The sequence below is a fragment of the Bufo bufo genome, chromosome 2, assembly GCF_905171765.1.
Source record: "Bufo bufo chromosome 2, aBufBuf1.1, whole genome shotgun sequence".
In the NCBI taxonomy this organism is placed as follows: domain Eukaryota; kingdom Metazoa; phylum Chordata; class Amphibia; order Anura; family Bufonidae; genus Bufo; species Bufo bufo.
The window spans coordinates 105094089-105114573 of record NC_053390.1 but is presented as its reverse complement, the minus strand read 5'-3'; the positions used below and the strand labels follow the sequence as shown (position 1 = coordinate 105114573).

At 43.5% G+C, this 20485-nt stretch overlaps 1 protein-coding gene across 1 annotated transcript in view; it reads left to right on the top strand.

Annotated features, from left to right (window-relative positions):
* The window catches only part of JMY (junction mediating and regulatory protein, p53 cofactor), a 91995-nt gene that overhangs the window by 7548 nt on the left and 63962 nt on the right, over positions 1-20485 (top strand). The window contains exon 2 of the mRNA XM_040421385.1: positions 3401-3574. Within this exon, the coding sequence (XP_040277319.1) occupies positions 3401-3574 (174 nt within the window). The remainder of the gene's footprint in view (positions 1-3400; positions 3575-20485) is intronic.

The window sequence follows — 20485 nt, the reverse complement described above, 5'->3', positions numbered from 1 at the left end:
GCAATATGGACAATCACAATACATTAGTAAGTGCCTTGTATTAACTTTCTCTACATAATAAATGCCATTTGCTGGAGTGACACAGCCCCTTTGAGGGCACCCCTAGCCTCGCATTCTTATGCATGACCTGCTCCTGTGGAGAGCTGCTGGTTGTGTTCGCATTATGCTTTTGCCCCACGTTTACCATGCTGGTATAGCACTGCTATATCATAGTACACTACGCTTTGCCAGAGTCCAGCACAATAAAGTATACGTTAAATGGACACTTTTTTTTCCGCAATGGAAGCCTATGGTGACAGATGCTACTGCACCTGCTTAGCTTGTACGCCATGTGTATACGGTACACATGGGACAGAAGCCTAATGTGAACACAGACCAAGTGGCTGCCATATCCAGGGGAAGCGACCTCTCCATCCATGCTCCACCTGGGTGTGGGGGTCTCCTCACCAGGCTGTTAGGGGTCTCTTCTCCACATAGTCCCACATCTATCAGACAATTTATGGCATATCCCTGTGTGCCCCTTGAAAAATATTCTTTGATCGGGCACCTTTACCAATAACTGGTGGTGACATTTGGAGACCAGCAGAGTCTGCAGTGTGAGGACCTGAGGCCCCTGTGCACTAGAAAAGATTGCCAGTGTGTGCCCGTCCTGTGCTGATGCCATCAGCAGAGTGGGCACTGCAGCCAGTTATTGCACGCTCTAATGAATCTGCCCAAATAGTTTGCTAGTTGCATTTTCTGTTGGCAGTTCGGCATGTCTCTCCGGTCACACCAATGGCCATGTAGCATGGGTAGCCTGCCCTCACAGATGTGTCCCAGGTATTTCACTGTCCATTTCTACATGTCAGTATACACCTTGGGTGATCACAGTACTTTATACTCGTTCTAAACAGTTAGCTGTCGGGTTTCATGATATTGATGAAGTGTCCTCAGGTTCGGTTATCAATATCGGATTGGTGGTTGTCTGACTCCCGGCACTCCTGCCAATCGACTGTTTGAAGGGGCTGCAGTGCTCGCGCAAGGGCTGCGTCCTCTTCAGTGTCGTCTGCTTTGTCATTGCAGTGTAATTCCAGCTGCTGGTTCTGTTCACCTGAATAGGAGGTAATTACACGGCACACTGGTAACCAGCTGATTGGCAGTTGTGCCGTGTGTCAGACAACCACTGGTCTGATATCCAGATCCTAAGGCCTAAAGATCAAATCTAATGGGATCATTTATCAAACTGGTGTAAAGTAGAACTGGCTTAGTTGCCCATAGCAACCAATCAGATTCCGCCTTTCATTTTCCAAAGGAGCTGTGAAAAATGAAAGGTGCTATGGGCAACTAAGCCAGTTCTACTTTACACCAGTTTGATAAATGATCCCATTAGATTTGATCTTTAGGCCTTAGGATCTGGATATCAGACCAGTGGTTGTCTGACACACGGCACAACTGCCAATCAGCTGGTTACCAGTGTGCCGTGTAATTACCTCCTATTCAGGTGAACAGAACCAGCAGCTGGAATTACACTGCAATGACAAAGCAGACGACACTGAAGAGGACGCAGCCCTTGCGCGAGCACTGCAGCCCCTTCAAACAGTCGATTGGCAGGAGTGCCGGGAGTCAGACAACCACCAATCCGATATTGATAACCGAACCTGAGGACACTTCATCAATATCATGAAACCCGACAACTAACTCTGTTTAGAACGAGTATAAAGTACTGTGATCACCCAAGGTGTATACTGACATGTAGAAATGGACAGTGAAATACCTGGGACACATCTGTGAGGGCAGGCTACCCATGCTACATGGCCATTGGTGTGACCGGAGAGACTTGCCGAACTGCCAACAGAAAATGCAACTAGCAAACTATTTGGGCAGATTCATTAGAGCGTGCAATAACTGGCTGCAGTGCCCACTCTGCTGATGGCATCAGCACAGGACGGGCACACACTGGCAATCCATTCGATTTGATCTTTAGGCCTTACCTTCCGGCTTTTTACTACTGGACCTATTTAAAGGCACTTCAACATGGCACCAATTAGGCTGGTTTCACATCACGTCTTTCCCATCTGTTTAACGTATACAAAAAAAACGTATATATTAAAAGGATGCCCCAGACTGATGCCATACAGAGCATCCCTTCACCATAGAGTTCCAGTGTAAAAAAAATAAAAAAGGTGTTTTTTTTTTTCCATTGTAAACCCCCCCCCCCCCCCCAAAAAAAAAACAACACTTTTTAAAAAAAAATTTTTTTACCAGACTGTACAGGATACAAGAATTGGTGTGCTGCGTTTTTGTATCCTTTTTTTTCCTAACGTATACGTCAAACGGAGACATAAAATGTGATGTGAACCACCAGAACAGCAGTGGCAGGGCATCGGTGATGGCGAGTGATGTTTTATTTTTGTAACCCATTCTGCCCCTTATTGAAAAACTGTCCTATATTTAATAGCATTTGGCCGACAGTTCTCACTTTCTCGTGCATCTATTTTGTATAGTGGGAAGGGGGACTTAAAAAGATTTTTAATATTGACGGCCTAACAATTTTTTTTAAAGGTGTTGGCCACTTTGCTGCCAGAGTACAGTAATGCCATACACTGGCGTGTGATGTTATTGGCAGCTGCTAGTTGGCCTCTGGGTTTACCCTATTCCGCATGGAGGACATGAGGGGCAAAGTGATATTGAAAAATCGTTGGCCCCCCCCAAAGGCAGATGAGACCACAATATGCAGCAGTGTACAGTGTCCATATGAAGCCGATCCGTGAGAGTACTAGTGCCATAGTGTCTCCGTAGTGCTCACTAGTCACTATTACATTGTCCACTGCTCTTGTGCTGCTGCTTAAAGAAAGTCTTTTCATGACAAACTGTGCTCTTCAGTCCCTGCCGGCCTTTATTTATGTGAGTGCTGCAGCCAATCACGTGTTGTACTACTGGCATCACCACTCCGTCATGTGCCCTACTACTGGCATCAAGTAAGTACGGCACCTGATCGATGATTGGCTGCAGTGTCCGCATGTTGTTTTGGCACATCATCCCTGAAAAAAAACAAAAAAAAACATTTGTACTTACACACTCCTAAAGAGTCAGACAACCCCTTTAAGGGGACTTTCAAATGTTTTTGAAGCCAGGAATGGATCATAAATGGAGTAGAGATACATAAAAATGATTCTGTATCTCATTTTTGACTCCATCCTTACTTTGGCTTCAAAAACTGCATCAAAGCAACATTCAGACCCCTGCCTATCTAATAGGTGTCCTCTTACCTAAGTGATGTAACTGGGGTACCTCTTTAAAATACTTGTCTATAAATGGCTATACTGCACTTACCCAGTATTATAAAGCAATGCCATAGAAACTCGCTGCTGCAGTGGGAGACGATATATGGAGGTTTATATTCTGTCCTTTCTTTTTGCAGCTGTTGGAAAAGCATAAAGCCACGGAGAACATGGTGGATCTGCTGGAGTTGTATCAGATGGAGGATGACGCGTACAACGCTGTCGTAGAGGCCACTACAGAGTTTTATCAGTACTTGTTACAGCCTTTCCGAGACATGAGGGAGCTCGCGATGTTAAGGAGGCAGCAGATTAAGGTATTGCTTGTATGTTTTTGTATGTCTTCTCTATATGTTAAAGGGTTATTCTGGTGCAAAAATAGTCTTCACATGGACAGAAAATGGTTTAAAAAAAACAAAACGCTTAGATCCACCTTGTCCATTCTTCGACACTGCCATTCTGCGATGACCCGCCTCTGCAAGTGATTGGCTGCAGCGATGACCCACTTCGGCAAGTGATTGGCTGAGCTGCATTTTACAGCTGTGTCGAGCCAGGGGTAGGAAGTAGAGGTGGGGGGGGGGGGGCAAGTACCTTTGGAGCAGCGGCAGTCTTTTTTTATTTATTTATTTATTTATATTTGTCATTTTAAGAAATAAACATTTAGAACAGTTCAAAGAACCAGATTCACACAAACCAGTGGAACAAGTTGGCAACGGTTTGGTACATTAAACAGATGCCATAAAAGTCTGGCAGTGTGATTCCTGCGAGGGCTGCCTTTTCGTCGTTGCTTCATAATAATTATGTTCTTGCAGTCAACCACAATCCCTATTATTTCTAGTCAAATATGTCATTTTATACATTGGTAAGACTTCATCTATAAGTTGCATCCAATCCAGTCCTAACAGGCTATTTTCAGGGGAGCATACCGCCAGCAATCCCAGTTTCAAGTTCAAAAACGAATGAATTGCTGACCAGAATTCCGCAATTTTCGGACATTCCCAGATGCATTAGAGTGCCATTCGCTCTATTACATCTAGAACATACAGAACTATTAAGTTGACGCATTCGTTCCAGCCTGACTGGAGTCAAATAGACTCTGTGCAACCACTTCACCTGTATCAACTGATCCCTAGCACTTACGACTGTACTCCTCCAGTTATACGTGAGCTCTCTTTCATGCCTGGCTTCTAGTCTAGGGATATCCTTCTGCCACTTTGCCAATGCTTCGGTCAGCGGAGAAGCCAATTTGGACATGAGTACTGAGTAGAAGGAGGATACTGGTTTACATAGATTTGTGTGTCCAGCAATTTTTTAAATCTCTCCATAGTCTATTTTGTACCTACCACTACCAAATTGCTCTGCACAGGCATGTCTTAGGCTACTTTCACACTGGTGTTTTGGCTTTCCGTTTGTGAGATCCGTTTTCTCATGACACTGTCAATGTGTCATGAGAAAACAGTCTCAGAATGTAAAAGTGTTCCAAAGTTATTACCACATAAAGTGACACATGCCAGATTTGCAAAAACTGTCTGGGCAGGAAGGTGAAAACTGGCCTGGGGTAGAAAGGGTTAAAGAGGTTGTCCGAGCCCTTGTTGGTAAAATAACAAGAGTCAGTACTCGGTACTTTTCTCCACACTGATTCCAGCACTTCGCTGCGGTCCCCACTGCCACTGACTTCATCTTCCTGACTGCAGTGGTGACGTACCGTGCACACAGGTCACCACTGCAGCCAATCACTGGCCTAAGCAGTTCTCGGGACGTCACCACTGCTGCCAGGAAAACAAACAGCAGCAGGGAGGACTGGAGTTCAGCGCTGGAAGAATCAGAGGAGAAAAGAAGTATGGTATTTATTATATATATATTTTTTAATCACATATATACATCAGCTGCTTGAGTTTTTAATCCCTTTTTATAAAATCAAGAAAAGATACTTTTTTGGAACAGTTGGTATCCTGAAGAATAACTTTCTTGATCTGCTCAATGAACTGTGTGACAAGTATATTTGTATGGGAATCAACAGCATCAGTCTCCCTGGACTCGTCCTTTTATCACTCCCTGCCCTTGACCGGGTGTTTGCCTTGGCCTCCCGGAAATCTTCCCTGACTGCAAACTGTATTTGTAATCCCATAGTCCCCATGTGTTTTCCCTTATACTGAGGTTCGTCTTGGACCTTAAAAATAAGATGATGAGATGGCGTCCAGTAACATAACTGTTGGCTGATTACATGGAAATGACAAATCTTGACCTTCTAGGCTGAAATTACATTTTTAGGCAGATTTCAAAAAATTTCAATCCGTTTTTTCAGCTTGTTGTCTCACGTGTTGGTTTGAATGAGAACCTGAAACTAGTACGTAAAATACATTGTGTAGTTCACCGAGCTGCGGACTACATTTTGTCAGTAAAGATTTTTCTCCTCTTTAATTAGAATTTTTGAAAAGTTTGATCATGAAGGAGCATTTTTAGTAATCTGGACTAAAAAATATGTGCTTTCAATGCTCATTTATATTGTCTGTAGGGCAATTATACATTGGTCATAGGGTTCTGATGCCAGAGTATGGCACGAGATGTACCTTAACCCCTTGAGGACCGGGCTCATTTTCACCTTAAGGGCCAGGCCGTTTTTTGCAAATCTGACGTGTCAATTTATGTGGTGATAACTTTAAAACACTTTTACTTATGCAGGCCATTCTGAGATTGTTTTCTCGTTACGTATTGTACTTCATGACAGTTGTAAAATTGAGTAAAAAAAAGAAATTTGTATTTATAAAAAAAATTCCAAATTTACCAAAAACTTTGAAAAATTTGCTAATTTCCAATTTCTCTACTTCGATAATACATAGTAATACCTCCAAAAATAGGTATTACTTTACATTCCCCATATGTCTACTTCATGTTTGGATCATTTTGTGAATGCCATTTTATTTTTTGGGGACGTTAGGCTTAGAAGTTTAGAAGCAAATCTTTAAATTTTTCAGGACCAGTTCAGGTCTGAAGGCACTTTGTGAGGCTTACATAATAGAAACCACCCAAAAATTACCGCATTTTACAAACTACACCCCTCAAGGTATTCAAAACTGATTTTACAAACTTTATTTACCCTTTAGGTGTTTCACAAGAATTAATGGAAAATAGAGATACAATTTCACTTTTTTGGCAGATTTTCCACTTGAATCCATTTTTTCCAGTTACAAAGCAAGGGTTAACAGCCAAACAAAACTCAATATTTATGGCCCTGATTCTGTAGTTTACAGAAACACCCAATTATTATTTATTTTTTTACGGTGTTCACATGAGGGGTTAAGTTATGTGATATTTTTATAGAGCAGGTTCTTACGGACACGGCGATACCTAATATGTATACTTTTTTTTATTTACTTAAGTTTTACACAATAACAGCTTTTTTTAAACAAAAATAATGATGTTTTAGTGTCTCCATATTCTGAGCCATAGTTTTTTTTTATTTTTTGGGCGATTGTCTTAGGTAGGGGCTCATTTTTTGTGGGATGAGGTGACTGTTAGATTGGTACTATTTTGGTGGGCATACGCCTTTTTGATCGCTTGCTGTTGTATTTTTAGTGATGTAATGTGACATGGTTTATTTAGCACCAGTTTTTATTTTTATTATTCTACGGTGTTCATCTGAGAGGTTAGGTCATGTGATATGTTTATAGAGTCGGTCGATACGGACGCGGCAATACCTAATATGTCTACTTTTCTTTTTTTCACTATTTTTTCCCAATTATTTTTTTATATATTTTTTTTACTTGAAACTTTTAATTTTTTGGGGGGAAACTTTATTTTTTAAACTTTTTTTTTTTCACTTTATTTTTTGTCTCGCTTTGGGACTTCAACTTTTGGGGGTCTGATCCCCTTTACAATGCATTCCTTCTGTATTGGAATGCATTGGCTGTATGAGTAATACTGTGTGTATTACTCATACAGCTTCCTGCCTGTGAGATCCAGGGGGCTGGATCTCACAGGCTCTTCACCGGAAGGCAGCCCTGATGCCTAAGGAAGGCATCGCGCTGCCTTCCATGCCATCGGGTCCCCATTACAGCAGCACGGGGACCCGATGGCACCGCCGATCCCCGCCGAAACGACCCGTAAACTCTGCAAACCGCAGGTCTGAATTGACCTGCGGTTTGCAGCGATAGCCGCAGGACCCCCCTTGGCATTGTCGCAGAGTGCCTGCTGAATGATGTACGCCCTGTGTCCTTAAGTACCGGGACATCAGGGCTTAAAAGTACGCCCTGTGTCCCCCAGAGGTTAAAGGATAACTGTCATATTTTTTTTATTTGCTAGTTTATTGAAGCTAGGCATGTATACCTGAGTTAGTCTGTCAATGATTGCTAAAAGATCTGTAATTACCTTATAATAACAGCTTTCATTAGTGTCCCCTGTCCCTTTCCACTGCTCCCTTAAAAGACCATTGCTTTGGCTCATCTGTCTCTGTCTAGGAAGATGGAGGTGCGGTTCTTCACACTGCATGCCTGCATTAGGCTTCAAAGTAAGGAGGCGTGTCTCTCAGTAATCCAATCCGATTGGCTGGCAGGGAGCTGCTGGCCACAGCAGTTTGTATGTGACCTGAGGGAATGCAGTTTTGGCCTCAGAACTGGCAGAGGAGCCTTCTTGAGAAGATCTTCATGATTCAAAACCGCTGTAACTAAGGGGGAAACTCAAGGAAAACAGTGGTAATTGAAGAAACCAAAGATTGCTTTATGCATAATGCTGCTGCAGCAGTAGTAACATATGCTAAAATTGATTTTTTTATGAAAATATGACAGTTATCCTTTAACTTCTAGCATGTCATGACAGCTTCCATTGTCTCTTGGGACTAGTTTCCAACTAGCAGGAGAGAAAGTGGTTGCAGAACTCTGGTGTAATGTATAAGGGATATGAATTTCTAGTAATGGTAGCTTACATTGGCGCACATCAGATTTCAAACACTGAAGGATGCAGTGATGTGATGGATTCATAGAACAAGGCGTCCAAACAGCACCTGATTGACTTACAGTGGGGTTCTGCCAGGGTTCGTTCGTCTGATGGGACAGATATCATTGCTTGCTGCTCTATCTCGTCTTCGAGTGACTGACTCCCCAGCAGGTCTGAGTGCAGATATGAACATTACCATACTTTGTAGTCATTTACAGGGTCGTTTTATTACTCTCTGGTGACAGGCATGTATCTGCACAGTGAGAGAGATTGGAAGAAGGTTGCTTCACAGGCATTGATTGACAAAATGAGCTGACAACGACCGCATTTCCAGAGATCTGCCTTTCAGCAGGCCTCTGGAAATAAGAAAGCAATCTATGGGAGTGTGTTGTGGGCATGGTTTGAATGGTTATTCTTCATGGTGATCCTGCCCTCTGATGATCATGAAATGATTGCTGATCCCAGTGTACACTTTTCAAACTGAAAAATAAAACAGCAAGTTGCCACATATGGTGAGGACTCTGGACGGTGAAAACTGTAACATGTTAACCCTTTCCGGGCCAGTTTTCACCTTTGTGCCCAGGCCATTTTTTTTTGCAAATCTGATGTGTCACTTTATGTGGAAATAACTTTGGAACGCTTTTACTTATCCAGGCCATTCTAAGATTGTTTTCTCGTGACACATTGTACTTCATGACACTGGTAAATTTGAGTCAATATATTTTTCCTTTATTTATAAAAAAAATAAATCCTACATTTACCAAAAATTTGGAAGAATTCACAATTTTCTAAATCTTTAATTTCTCTACTTTTAAGACCAATAGTAATGCATCATAAGAGTTATCAGTCATCATTCCCCATATGTCTGCTTTATGTTGGCATCATTTTGTAAATGTCATTTTATTTTTTTAGGATGTTAGAAGGCTTAGAAGTTTAGAAGCCATTTTTCAAATTTTCAAGAAAATTTCCAAATCCATTTTTTTAAGCACCAATTCAGTTATAAAGTGATTTTAAGGGGCTTACCGTACATAATGGAAACCACCCTCAAATTATTTAAAACTGATGTTACAAACTTTGTTAACCCTTTAGGTGTTCCACAAGAATTAAAGGAAAATGGAAGCGAAATTTCAAAATTTCATTATATTTTTTGCTGATTTTTTTTTTTCATGTTAATCAATTTTTTTCTTGCAATACAGCAAGGGTTAACAGCAACATAAACCTCAATATGCATTACTCTGATTCTGCAGTTTACAGAAATACCCGATATTTGGTGGTAAACTGCTGTCGGGGCACATGGCAGTGGTCAGAAAGAAAGGATTTTGGAGGCAGATTTTGCTAGAATGGTTTTTGGGCACCATTTTGTATTTGAAGAGACTCTGACATACCCTTACAGTGGAAACTCTCAAAAACTGACCCCATTTTGGAAACTACACTCCTTTTAAAGAATATATTAAGGGGAGTACTGAGCACTTTGACCCCCTAAGCGTTTTACAGAATTTGGAAATACTTGGCTGTGAAAATGAAAAGTTTAATTTCTTCCAATAAATTGTTGTTTAAGGGTACTTTCACACTGGCGTTTTTCTTTTCCGGCATAGAGTTCCGTCACAGGGTCTCTATACCGGAAAAGAACTGATCAGGCATATCCCCATGCATTCTGAATAGAGAGTAATCCGTTCAGGATGCATCCGGATGTCTTCAGTTCAGTCGTTTTGACTGATCAAGCAAAAATACGGTTTTATCTCAGGCGAAAAAAAACTGAAGACTTGCCTGAATGCCGGATCCGGCATTTTTCCCCATAGGAATGTATTTGTGCTGGATCCAGCATTCAAAATGCCGGATCCGTCCTAATGGTCTGCGCATGCGGTAAAAATGTGAAAAAAAGATACAAGATTGATCCGTCTGTCCGCATGACAAGCGGAGAGACGGATCCGCTCTTGCAATGCATTTGTGAGACGGATCCGCATCCGGATGCGTCTCACAAATGCTTTCAGTCACATCCAGATCGGCGGATTTCGGGAGGCAGTTCCGACGACGGAACTGCTTGCCAGATCACACTGCCGCAAGTGTGAAAATAGCCTTATTTCACAAGGAGCAACAGGAGAAAAAGCATCCCATAATTTGTTACCTATTTTCTCCTGAATACGGCAACACCCCATGTGTGGTGGTATACTGCTGTGGGGGCACATGGCAGAACTCAGAACGCAAGGAGCGCCACATGGATTTTGCAACACAGATTTTGATATATTGGTTTACAGGCGCCATTGGTTTTTTTTTTAAACGATTGTCTTATGTGGAGGTTAATTTTTTTTGCGGGATGAGGTGACGTTTTAATTGGAACCATTTAGGGATACATATGACTTTTTGATCACTCGATATTGCGCATTTTGTAAGGCGAGGTGACAAAATGACTGTTCTTCCACAGTTTTTATTTATTTATCTTTACAGCCTTCCCCTGACCGGGTCGGTCATGCGATATGTTTTTATAGGGCAGGTTATTTTGGACGCGGCGATAACTAATATGCCTATTTTTATTTTATTTTTTCGTTAAATTTTACACCGTAAAAACATTTTTTACAAGAAAAAAGATTTTTGTTGCCATTTTTTATTTATTTTTTACTTTTTGAGCGATGGTCTTGGGTAGGGTCTCGTTTTTTTGGGGGATGAGATGACCTAAGGGTGGGCGATATAGACGATATAAGCGATATGCGATATAAATTTGTGCCACGATATGGATTTTGAGCATATTGCCTATATCGCCGGACCGCGATATGATCCTGAGCAGGAGTCCCTCCCTCCCCACTGTGCGCGGCTGCCGCTGACCACCAATGACAAAAGAGGAGGAGGAGGGGAGGGACTGACAGTAAATCATTGAGTTTTCACGATCTCAGGTGACAGGGACGCTTGCCTGGGGGTTAGAACATACAGGGCCACGCCGCTGACAGTAGAACATTTAAAAACTAATCAGTAACTTTAACTTTATTCATTGGTGATCTCTTTACTATATACCTTACTAGGTCTTAGCTCCGGTAACAGCAGGCAGTGCGGGCGGGTGGCGCTCACTCACTGACGTCACGCGCCTGCTCCTCCCACTAGGCGGCGCAGGCGCGTGACGTCAGTGAGTGAGCGCCGCCCCCCGCACTGCCTGCTGTTACCGGAGCTAAGACCTAGTAAGGTATATAGTAAAGAGATCACCAATGAATAAAGTTAAAGTTACCTGATTAGTTTTTAAATGTATTCCTGTGAGCATCGGGGGGGGGGGGGGGAGGGGAATCTGTGGATGGCACAGTTTAGGGGAGGGGGGGGGAAATCTGTGGATGGCACAGTTTAGGGGAGGGGGGGGGAAATCTGTGGATGGCACCGTTTAGGGGAGGGGGGATCTGGGGATGGCACCGTTTAGGGGAGGGGGGGAATCTGTGGATGGCACCGTTTAGGGGAGGGGGGGGGTCTGTGGATGGCACCGTTTAGGGGGGGGGGGGATCTGTGGATGGCACCGTTTAGGGGAGGGGGGGGAAATCTGTGGATGGCACAGTTTAGGGGAGGGGGGGGGAAATCTGTGGATGGCACCGTTTAGGGGAGGGGGGATCTGGGGATGGCACCGTTTAGGGGAGGGGGGGGAATCTGGGGATGGCACCGTTTAGGGGAGGGGGGGGAATCTGTGGATGGCACCGTTTAGGGGAGGGGGGGATCTGTGGATGGCACCGTTTAGGGGAGGGGGGGATCTGTGGATGGCACCGTTTAGGGGAGGGGGGGGAATCTGTGGATGGCACCGTTTAGGGGAGGGGGGGATCTGTGGATGGCACCGTTTAGGGGAGGGGGGGGATCTGTGGATGGCACCGTTTAGGGGAGGGGGGGATCTGTGGATGGCACCGTTTAGGGGAGGGGGGGGGATCTGGGGATGGCACCGTTTAGGGGAGGGGGGGGGATCTGGGGATGGCACCGTTTAGGAGAGGGGGGGGGATCTGGGGATGGCACCGTTTAGGAGAGGGGGGGGGATCTGTGGATGGCACCGTTTAGGGGAGGGGGGGGATCTGGGGATGGCACCGTTTAGGGGAGGGGGGGGATCTGGGGATGGCACCGTTTAGGGGAGGGGGGGATCTGGGGATGGCACCGTTTAGGGGAGGGGGATCAGCTCCCTGCTGTTGTGTGCACAAAGCACAGGGCAGCAGGGAGAGTGTAAAGTCCTATTCACCCTAATAGAGCTCTGTTAGGGTGAATATGACAAGGGTTCTACGTTCTAGCCCTTAAGGAGACTAATAGTTATTAAATAAAAAGTAAAAAAAAGTTTAAACGCCCCCCCAAATATAGAAAACAATATATCTCAATATATATCGCATATCGCACATGCTTAAAATTATATCGCAATATAGATTTTAGGCCATATCGCCCACCCCTAAGATGACCGTTTGGTTCCATTTTGGGAGACATGACTTTTTGATAATGTGGTATTACATTTTTTGTGAGGCAATGTGACAAAAAATGGCGGTTTTGTCATAGTTTTTGTTTGTATTTTATTTACAGCATTCACCTGAGGGGGCATATCATGTGATGTTGTTACAGACACTGCGATACCTAATGTGTTTATGTTTTATTTTTGTTAAGGTTTACACAGTAAAAGCATTTATGAAAAGAATAAAATCTTGCTTTTTGTGTTGCCATTTTCTGAGAGCCATATTTTTTGTTATTTTTTTGAGCGATTGTCTTAGGAATGGTCTAATTTTTTTGCGGGATCAGATGACTGATTGGTACCATTTTGGGGGACACATGACTTTTTGATCACTTGGTTTATTACACTTTTTGTGAGGCATGGTGGCAACTGTTTTGGCACTTTTTTTTTTTTTTACAGCATTCACTTTAGGGGGTAGATTATGTGATATGTTTATAGAGCAGGTTGTTATGGACACGGCGATACCTAATGTGTCTATCTTTTTATTTTTGTTAAGTTTTACTCAGTAAAATCATTTTTAAAAAGAAAAATATCATGTTTTTGTGTTGCCATTTTATGAGAGCCATATTTTTTATTTTTTTTTATAGCGGGTTGATTGGTACCATTTTGGGGTAGGGTACATACAACTTTTTGATTGCTTGGTATTACACTTTTAGAGAGGGAAGGTGACCAAAAAATGGCTGTTTTGGCACAGTTTGTGAATTTTTTTAAAAAAATTTTTTTACAGCGTTCACCTGACGACAGGGTGGATCATGTGATATTTTTATAAAGCCGGTTGATATGGACGCGGTGATACCTTAATATGTCTACTTTTTCTTTTTTTCCCCTATTTTTTTTTTACAAAAAAATGTATTACTTAATTATGGGAAAAGAACTTCCTCCCTGTGAGATCCATGGGGCTGGATCTCACAGGCTAACAGCGAAGGCAGCCACGATGCCTAAGGAAGGCATTGGGCTGCCTTCCCAGCCATTAGGTCCCTGTCACAGCAGCACAGGGACCCAATGGGAACGGGGGAGCTCCCTCCCTCCACACACCCTGCACATGCTGCGGTCAGCGCTGACCGCGGCATAATGAGGGTTAATGCTCCAGCATCTGTGTTTTTCACCGATGCCAGCACATAGAACAGGGGTCCGGCTAACGGGAACAGCCGGACCCCTGCAGCTGATTGGGCGGGCACAGCTCCTGCACCTGCCCGATCAGCGCACTGTAGTACTATGGCACTGGTCGGGAAGGGGTTAAAGTGTAACTGCCATTTTATTTTTATTTGTGTAATTTGTAGGGGCAGTGATACTAACAGTCAGTGTTAGCAAGTCTGTAAACAGAAGACAGAGGAGCGTTGCGAAAACTCAAAATGGGTCACTTTAGGCTTCGTTCACATCACCGTTCAGCCTTTCCGTTCTCCTGCCCCCGAATTTGGCACATAACTGAGCCGAACAGAGCCAACGCCATAGACCATAATGGCGTCCGTTAGGTTTCCACTCAGAAGAAGATTTTTGAAGCGGAGACAAAAGTCCTGCACGCACAACTTTTGTCTACGCTCCAAAATCATCTTCTGAGCGGAAACATAACGGACCCCATTATAGTCTATGTGGCCCGTGGGTTCCGTTCGGCTCCGTTATGAGCCGAATCCGTTCTTTCCGTTTTCCTGCCGCTAAACGGGGCAGGAGAACGGAAAGGCTGAACGGTGATGTGAACGAAGCCTTAGAGCTATTTTTCTAATAGAAATGTACGATTTCAGTAATTAAGGTATATTACAAAAATGGTCAGCATCACTGCCCCCATACATTACACAAATAAAAATAGAATGGCAGTTACACTTTAACATTTGTTATATGGAAAAAACACCACCAAAATTTTTTAATAAAAAAGATGTGTAACCCATTCGCAACTTTGGGTGTACATGCATTGCACACACAGAGTCCGGTCTTTAAAGAGGACCTGTCAACACTCCTGACATGCCTGTTTTAATAGCTTCATGCATTCCCCATGTAATAACAATTCTGGAGCATCTATTCTTATGGCTCTATGTTGTGCCATTCCTTTATTATTTCTACTAGAAGTTAAGAATGAATTACTAGCAGTCTGCATTAAGAGTACAGAGGGGAGGTAGCCAGTTGGGGGTGTGTACCTGCACAGTCTGACTCTATATAATCAGTGCTGACATTTTCAGACTGTGCAGGTACACACACCCCTAACTGGTTACCACCCTAACTGGTTACCACCCCTCTGTACCCTTACAGCAGACTGCTAGTAATTCATTCATAACTTCTAGTAGAAATAATGAAGGAACAACATAAAGTCATAAGAATAGATGCTCCAGAATTGTTACTACATGGGAAATGCACGAAACTATATCCTCTTTAAAGATGCCACCCACAGCTGCAAGGTGACTGCTGTTTTGCACATCAGACACCTGGTGGCATAACTCCAACCGCTGACTTTTAACCATTCATGCCATTGTCCGCTGCGACCACGGCAACTGAGTGGTTATTTTCCAGGAGAGATGAGCTCCCAGAGACCTGAACGGCTCCCCCGGGATCGAGAGAGAGCTGTATGGTTGGTATGGCAGCTTTGGATCTTCTGAAGGCTCCGAGGCCTGCCATAGTGAAGTTCCTTTCTGCCAAATCATTGCAATCTATAGGAGAAGTGATCAGAGGATCGCATGTTAATTTAAGTATGAAGAAGTTTGTTTTATAAATATAAAAGAAAAATCAAATCGCCCTTCTTTCCCCATTTTATAAATAAACAAAAAATCCCAAATTTGCATCCCAAAATGACTGAACTATTAAAATCTAAATGTTTTTATCCGGTACAGTGAACGGCATAATGGGAAAAAGAAATGGCCAATTTGCAATTTTTTGGGTCGCTTCATCTCAATCCCCCCCCCCCCAAAAAAAAAAAAAAAAAAAAAAGTGGTCAAAGTCATACACACTCCAAAATGGTATGGATAAAAGCTACGGTGTGCCTGGCAGAAAATTAGTCCTCACACAGCTCTATAGACAGAAATATAAAAAAGTTAATGGGTGTCTGAAATTTTATTTTTTTAAATTATAAAACACAATAACAACTATAAAAATGTGGTATCACTGCAATCATACTGACCTGGAGAATGAAGGGAATAGGTCAGTTTTTACCACATAAGGCTACTTTCACACTACCGTTCAGAGCGGGTCCGTCTGATGTCTGCACAGACGGATCCGCTCCTATAATGCAGACGTTTGGATCCGTTCAGAACGGATCCGTCTGCATTATAGTTAGAATTTTTTTTTAAGTCTGAAAGTAGCCTGAACGGATCCGTCCAGACTTTACATTGAAAGTCAATGGGGGACGGATCCGTTTGAAGATTGAGCCATATGGTGTCATCTTCAAACGGATCCGTCCCCATTGACTTCCATTGTAAGTCTGGACGGATCCGCTTGCCTCCGCACGGCCAGGCGGACACCCGAACGCTGCAAGCAGCGTTCAGGTGTCCGCTTGCTGAGCGGAGGCTGAACGCCGCCAGACTGATGCATTCTGAGCGGATCCGCGTCCACTCAGAATGCATTAGGGCAGTACGGATGCGTTCGGGGCCGCTTGTGAGCCCCTTCAAACGGAGCTCACAAGCGGAACCCCGAACACTAGTGTGAAAGTATTCTTAGGAACGCCAGAAGAACAAAATCCATAAAACTATAGAGGAATTGCGGGTCCTTTTTCAGTTCCACCCCTGCCCTCCACATACAACTGCCCCACAAAAAGCGATATGTGAATGGAAATTTATGGCTCCGGGGAAAATGTAAAAACTTGATTTTACCGAATAGTTGGTCTCTGACCATGTATTTGCATTAAACACATGTCATACTGCTGTACGTGGTAACCTTTGGCTGTATGTGCCCGAAGGCTAACCAGTGAAGGATGATTTGTGTACTTCTTATCTAGGAGTAACTTTTTTGCCTTTTCCCTTTAATCTCATTATATAAGAAATATGGGTCTTGCCTCGATTGTCCCAGTTGTGTCAAGTAGTTATAGCCTTTGATGTCTCATTTCCTTTCTATGCAAGTTGACAACGTGGACTTGATTTCAGAATGACACAGTCAATTAAAATTCTTTTACATCTTTTGAAGAAGAAAGCAGACAAACTACTGTGTCATTACAGAAGTACCGTGTTAGATGGAAAACCTTGTAATAGATGCAATGCCATCAGAAGCGCATTCTATGTTCCTTAATGGGGCATTCCCATTATAAGATTTTATGGCACATCCACCTTTCCTCCTCTGTACGTGCACTGTGTGATGGCTGCAAAAACCTAATCCCTTCAGGTCATATCTTAAAGCATACCTGAGAGAAAAAAAAAAGAAGCATAATGGCTGTGCTACATTGTAGAAAAATAACTGGCTTTGAATATCCCACCATCTACCTTACATGTGAAGAAATCCATGTGCTCAAGGGACAAGGCCGACGGTCAGTACCGGATGCTTGTGATCTAGGGGCCCTCAGGCGGCACCACCCTAAAAACAGGCATGATTCTGTACTGCATGGGCTCAGGGGCGCTCCCAGCAATCACTGACTGATCACAGTTTGCAGTGCAATCCACAAATGCAAGTTAAAGCTGCATCATGCAAAGAAAAAACCGTATGTCAACACAATCCAGATTCACCGCTGTCTTCTCTGGGCCAAACCTCATTTAAAATGGACTGAGGCAAAATGGAAAACTGTTCTGTGGTCAGATGAATCAGAATTTGAAATTCTTTTTGGAAATCGCTGCCATCTGTGTCCTATGGGCTGAAGTGGAGAGGAACAATTCGCAGTTGAGAAGTCTGCATCTCTGATGGCATTGGGCTGCATTAGTGCCTATGGGCAGCTTACACTTCAATGCTGAGCAGTATATAGAGCTTTTAGAACAGCATGCACTTCCAACCCAACAATGTATCTTGCATATTTCAGCAAGAAAATGGTAAACCACATACTTCATCCATCACAACAGCATAGTTTCACAGAAGAAGAGTCCGGGTGCTGAACTGGCCGCCTGCAGTCCAGACCTTTCACTTCATTTGGTGCATCATGAAATGAAAAATCCAGCAAAAAAGACCCAGAAGTGTTGAGCAGCTAGAATCCTACAGCAGGCAAGATGGGACAACATTCTTCTCCCAAAACCCCAGCACTTGGTCTCCTCACTTCTCAGACCTTTACAGAAGAAGAGGGGATGCTACCCAATGGCAGACATGGCCCTGACTCAAGTTTTTGGAGATGTGTTGCTGCCATCAAGTTCTAAATCAGTTCCGCAAATTTTTTCATGAGATGATAAAACGTCTCGCGCTCTGCATCTGATAAGTGTTCGCAGCAGGCTCATTACAGTCAAAGCAGCGGTACAACACTAACGCCACAACCTAAATGTTCTTTTTTTAATATTATGAAGAATTTTAATCTTACATAGAAAACAGCAGAAAGTCATCAAACATCAAAATACAGCCCACCCATAGACACCCCAATTGGAGAGGGGCCACTTCTAATCGTGTATAATTAACTTTTTGTCCCTCCGTTGTTCTGTATATGCTCTTCTCGGTGCAGCAGGCTTGTCTTCAGCAGCTGCCCATGTGGCTAGCCGACTACAGTTCTCATCTTCCATCGCTGACATCAATTCCATATTCCCCTGGGTGCTGAATGTAGGTCTCCCACCTCTTGTGCATCTCATATTGTGTTCCCTCACTGTGGAGCCTCTCACATTTTTTCCCTATATCTCCTAGTGCTGGAACTGAGCTAAAGATGAGCTACAACTCATAATCCTAGGCAGTGAGCTAGAAACCTCACATTTCTGGCCAGTAAGTGGTGAGTAATCATATCGGAAACTACCGAAAAAGATCAAGTTACTATATACTGACGATATTTACTCCATACTTTCAGTAGGAGGTAAGTTTTGTATACTGGAATACTCTTAAAACCAACCTGGTGCATACGTTCACCAGACCCATTGACCTCCATTATATGGATGGAGCCCCAACAAGTGTTCTTTCTGTTTTTTACTGCTTGGTATACGCGGAGCTCCGCAGACTGTACTGTTCTACACAAAGGCATCCACTAAACATAAAGTAGAATGCACAGTATACCGTATGTCTATAAGTGATGGATGCCACTCAGTGGCATCTATTAAAGACATGCACCCAAGATTGAAATCCTGCAAATGTAAACCTTGGATGGACCCTGCAGACGCAGTTGTGGAGGAGAGAAGAACTCCAGGATGTAGAAAATGCTCTCTCTGGTGCCACATATTGGAAGTCGTTGTCTGACCCGTTAAAGGCATCTGTCAGCAGTTTTGTACCTATGACACTGTCTGACCTGTTCCATGTCCACTTGGCAACTGGAGGCATCTGTGTTGGTCCCATGTTCATATGTGCCCGCATTACTGAGAAAAATGAACCATAATATAAACTATGTATGCAGAGCGGAAAGCCTCCAGAGCGGTTTTCCTTGACTGACTTTTTTACTCCAGCAGTGATTTGTGATGGGCAGCAGCTAATATTCCTAGTGTGATGTGGTTTCGATACATGCCTTTATATTATTGTGTGCTGTCATGCTGCCGGGGACTTCCTGGATGGCGGCTGGAGCTGAATCAGTGACCTAGCAGGTTGTGAGATGCTTCCCTGTAAAGCACGCTGGGTGATCAGTATGATACAAAACACATGTAATAGCGGCGCTCTCCTCTGCTGACGAGAAGGAACGCTTCCCTCCCCACAATTGCCTGGCTGATCTGCTAGTGTAAGGGGACATTCACACGGTGGCTTTTCAAGCGAAATTTCACCAAAAACCCTCTGGGGGCAACTTCCTCTCTGCTTCCCATACATCTAAATGGCAGGCAGCGCATAGGATCATGTAGTGGCGGCTTAAAGCCAAGGCCATGACGAGAAGGGACATGTCCTTTCTCGGCGTACCTTTAATCCGCCACTCTGCGTTATCCAGATGGAACAACTCCTTTAAAGAGGACCTTTCACTAGATTAACTAACTATACAGACATGGAGAGCGGCGCCCAGGGATCTCCCTGCACTTACTATTATCCCTGGGCGCCGCTCCGTTCGCCCGGTATAGGCTCCGGTATCTTCATAGTTAGGCTCCACCCAGGGGAACCTGACGGTGTCTCATTCTCCCATACTGTAGCGCTGGCCAATCGCAGCGCTCAGCTCATAGCCTGAGAGTTTTTTTTCCTCTCTTTAGAGTTTTACCACATATAAAGTTAGATTTATTAAAGTTTTTAGTTTGTTTTTTTTACTTCAGCAAATATCATTTATCATGCAGAGAGAGAACGTTAATACAAGGCACTTACTAATGTATTGTGGTTGTCCATATTGCCTCTTTTGCTGGCTTGATTTCTTTTTTTTCATCACATTTTACACTACTCGTTTCCATGGTTACGACCACACTGCACTCCATCAGTGGTGGTCGTGTTTGAATACTATAAAAAAAGCAACAGCCTGCGCTCCCACGGTCCTGGTCCCACCAGAGAGGCCGACATTTTTTTCCTATAGTGAGCAAGCACGAGCACCACTGATGAATTGCAGTGAGCAGTGTATTATTTGATGGACAAATGAATCCAGCCAGCAAAGGAAGCAATGGGGGTAATAACAATACATTAGTAAGTGCCTTGTATTAACTTTATCTACGTGATAAATGCCACTTACTGAAGTGACACAACCCCTTTAACCCCTTAGGGACCGGGCTCATTTTCACCTTAAAGGGAACCTGTCACCGGGATTTTGTGTATAGAGCTGAGGACATGGGTTGCTAGATGGCCGCTAGCACATCTGCAATACCCAGTCGCCATAGCTCTGTGTGCTTTTATTGTGTAAAAAAAACAACGATTTGATACATATGCAAATTACCCT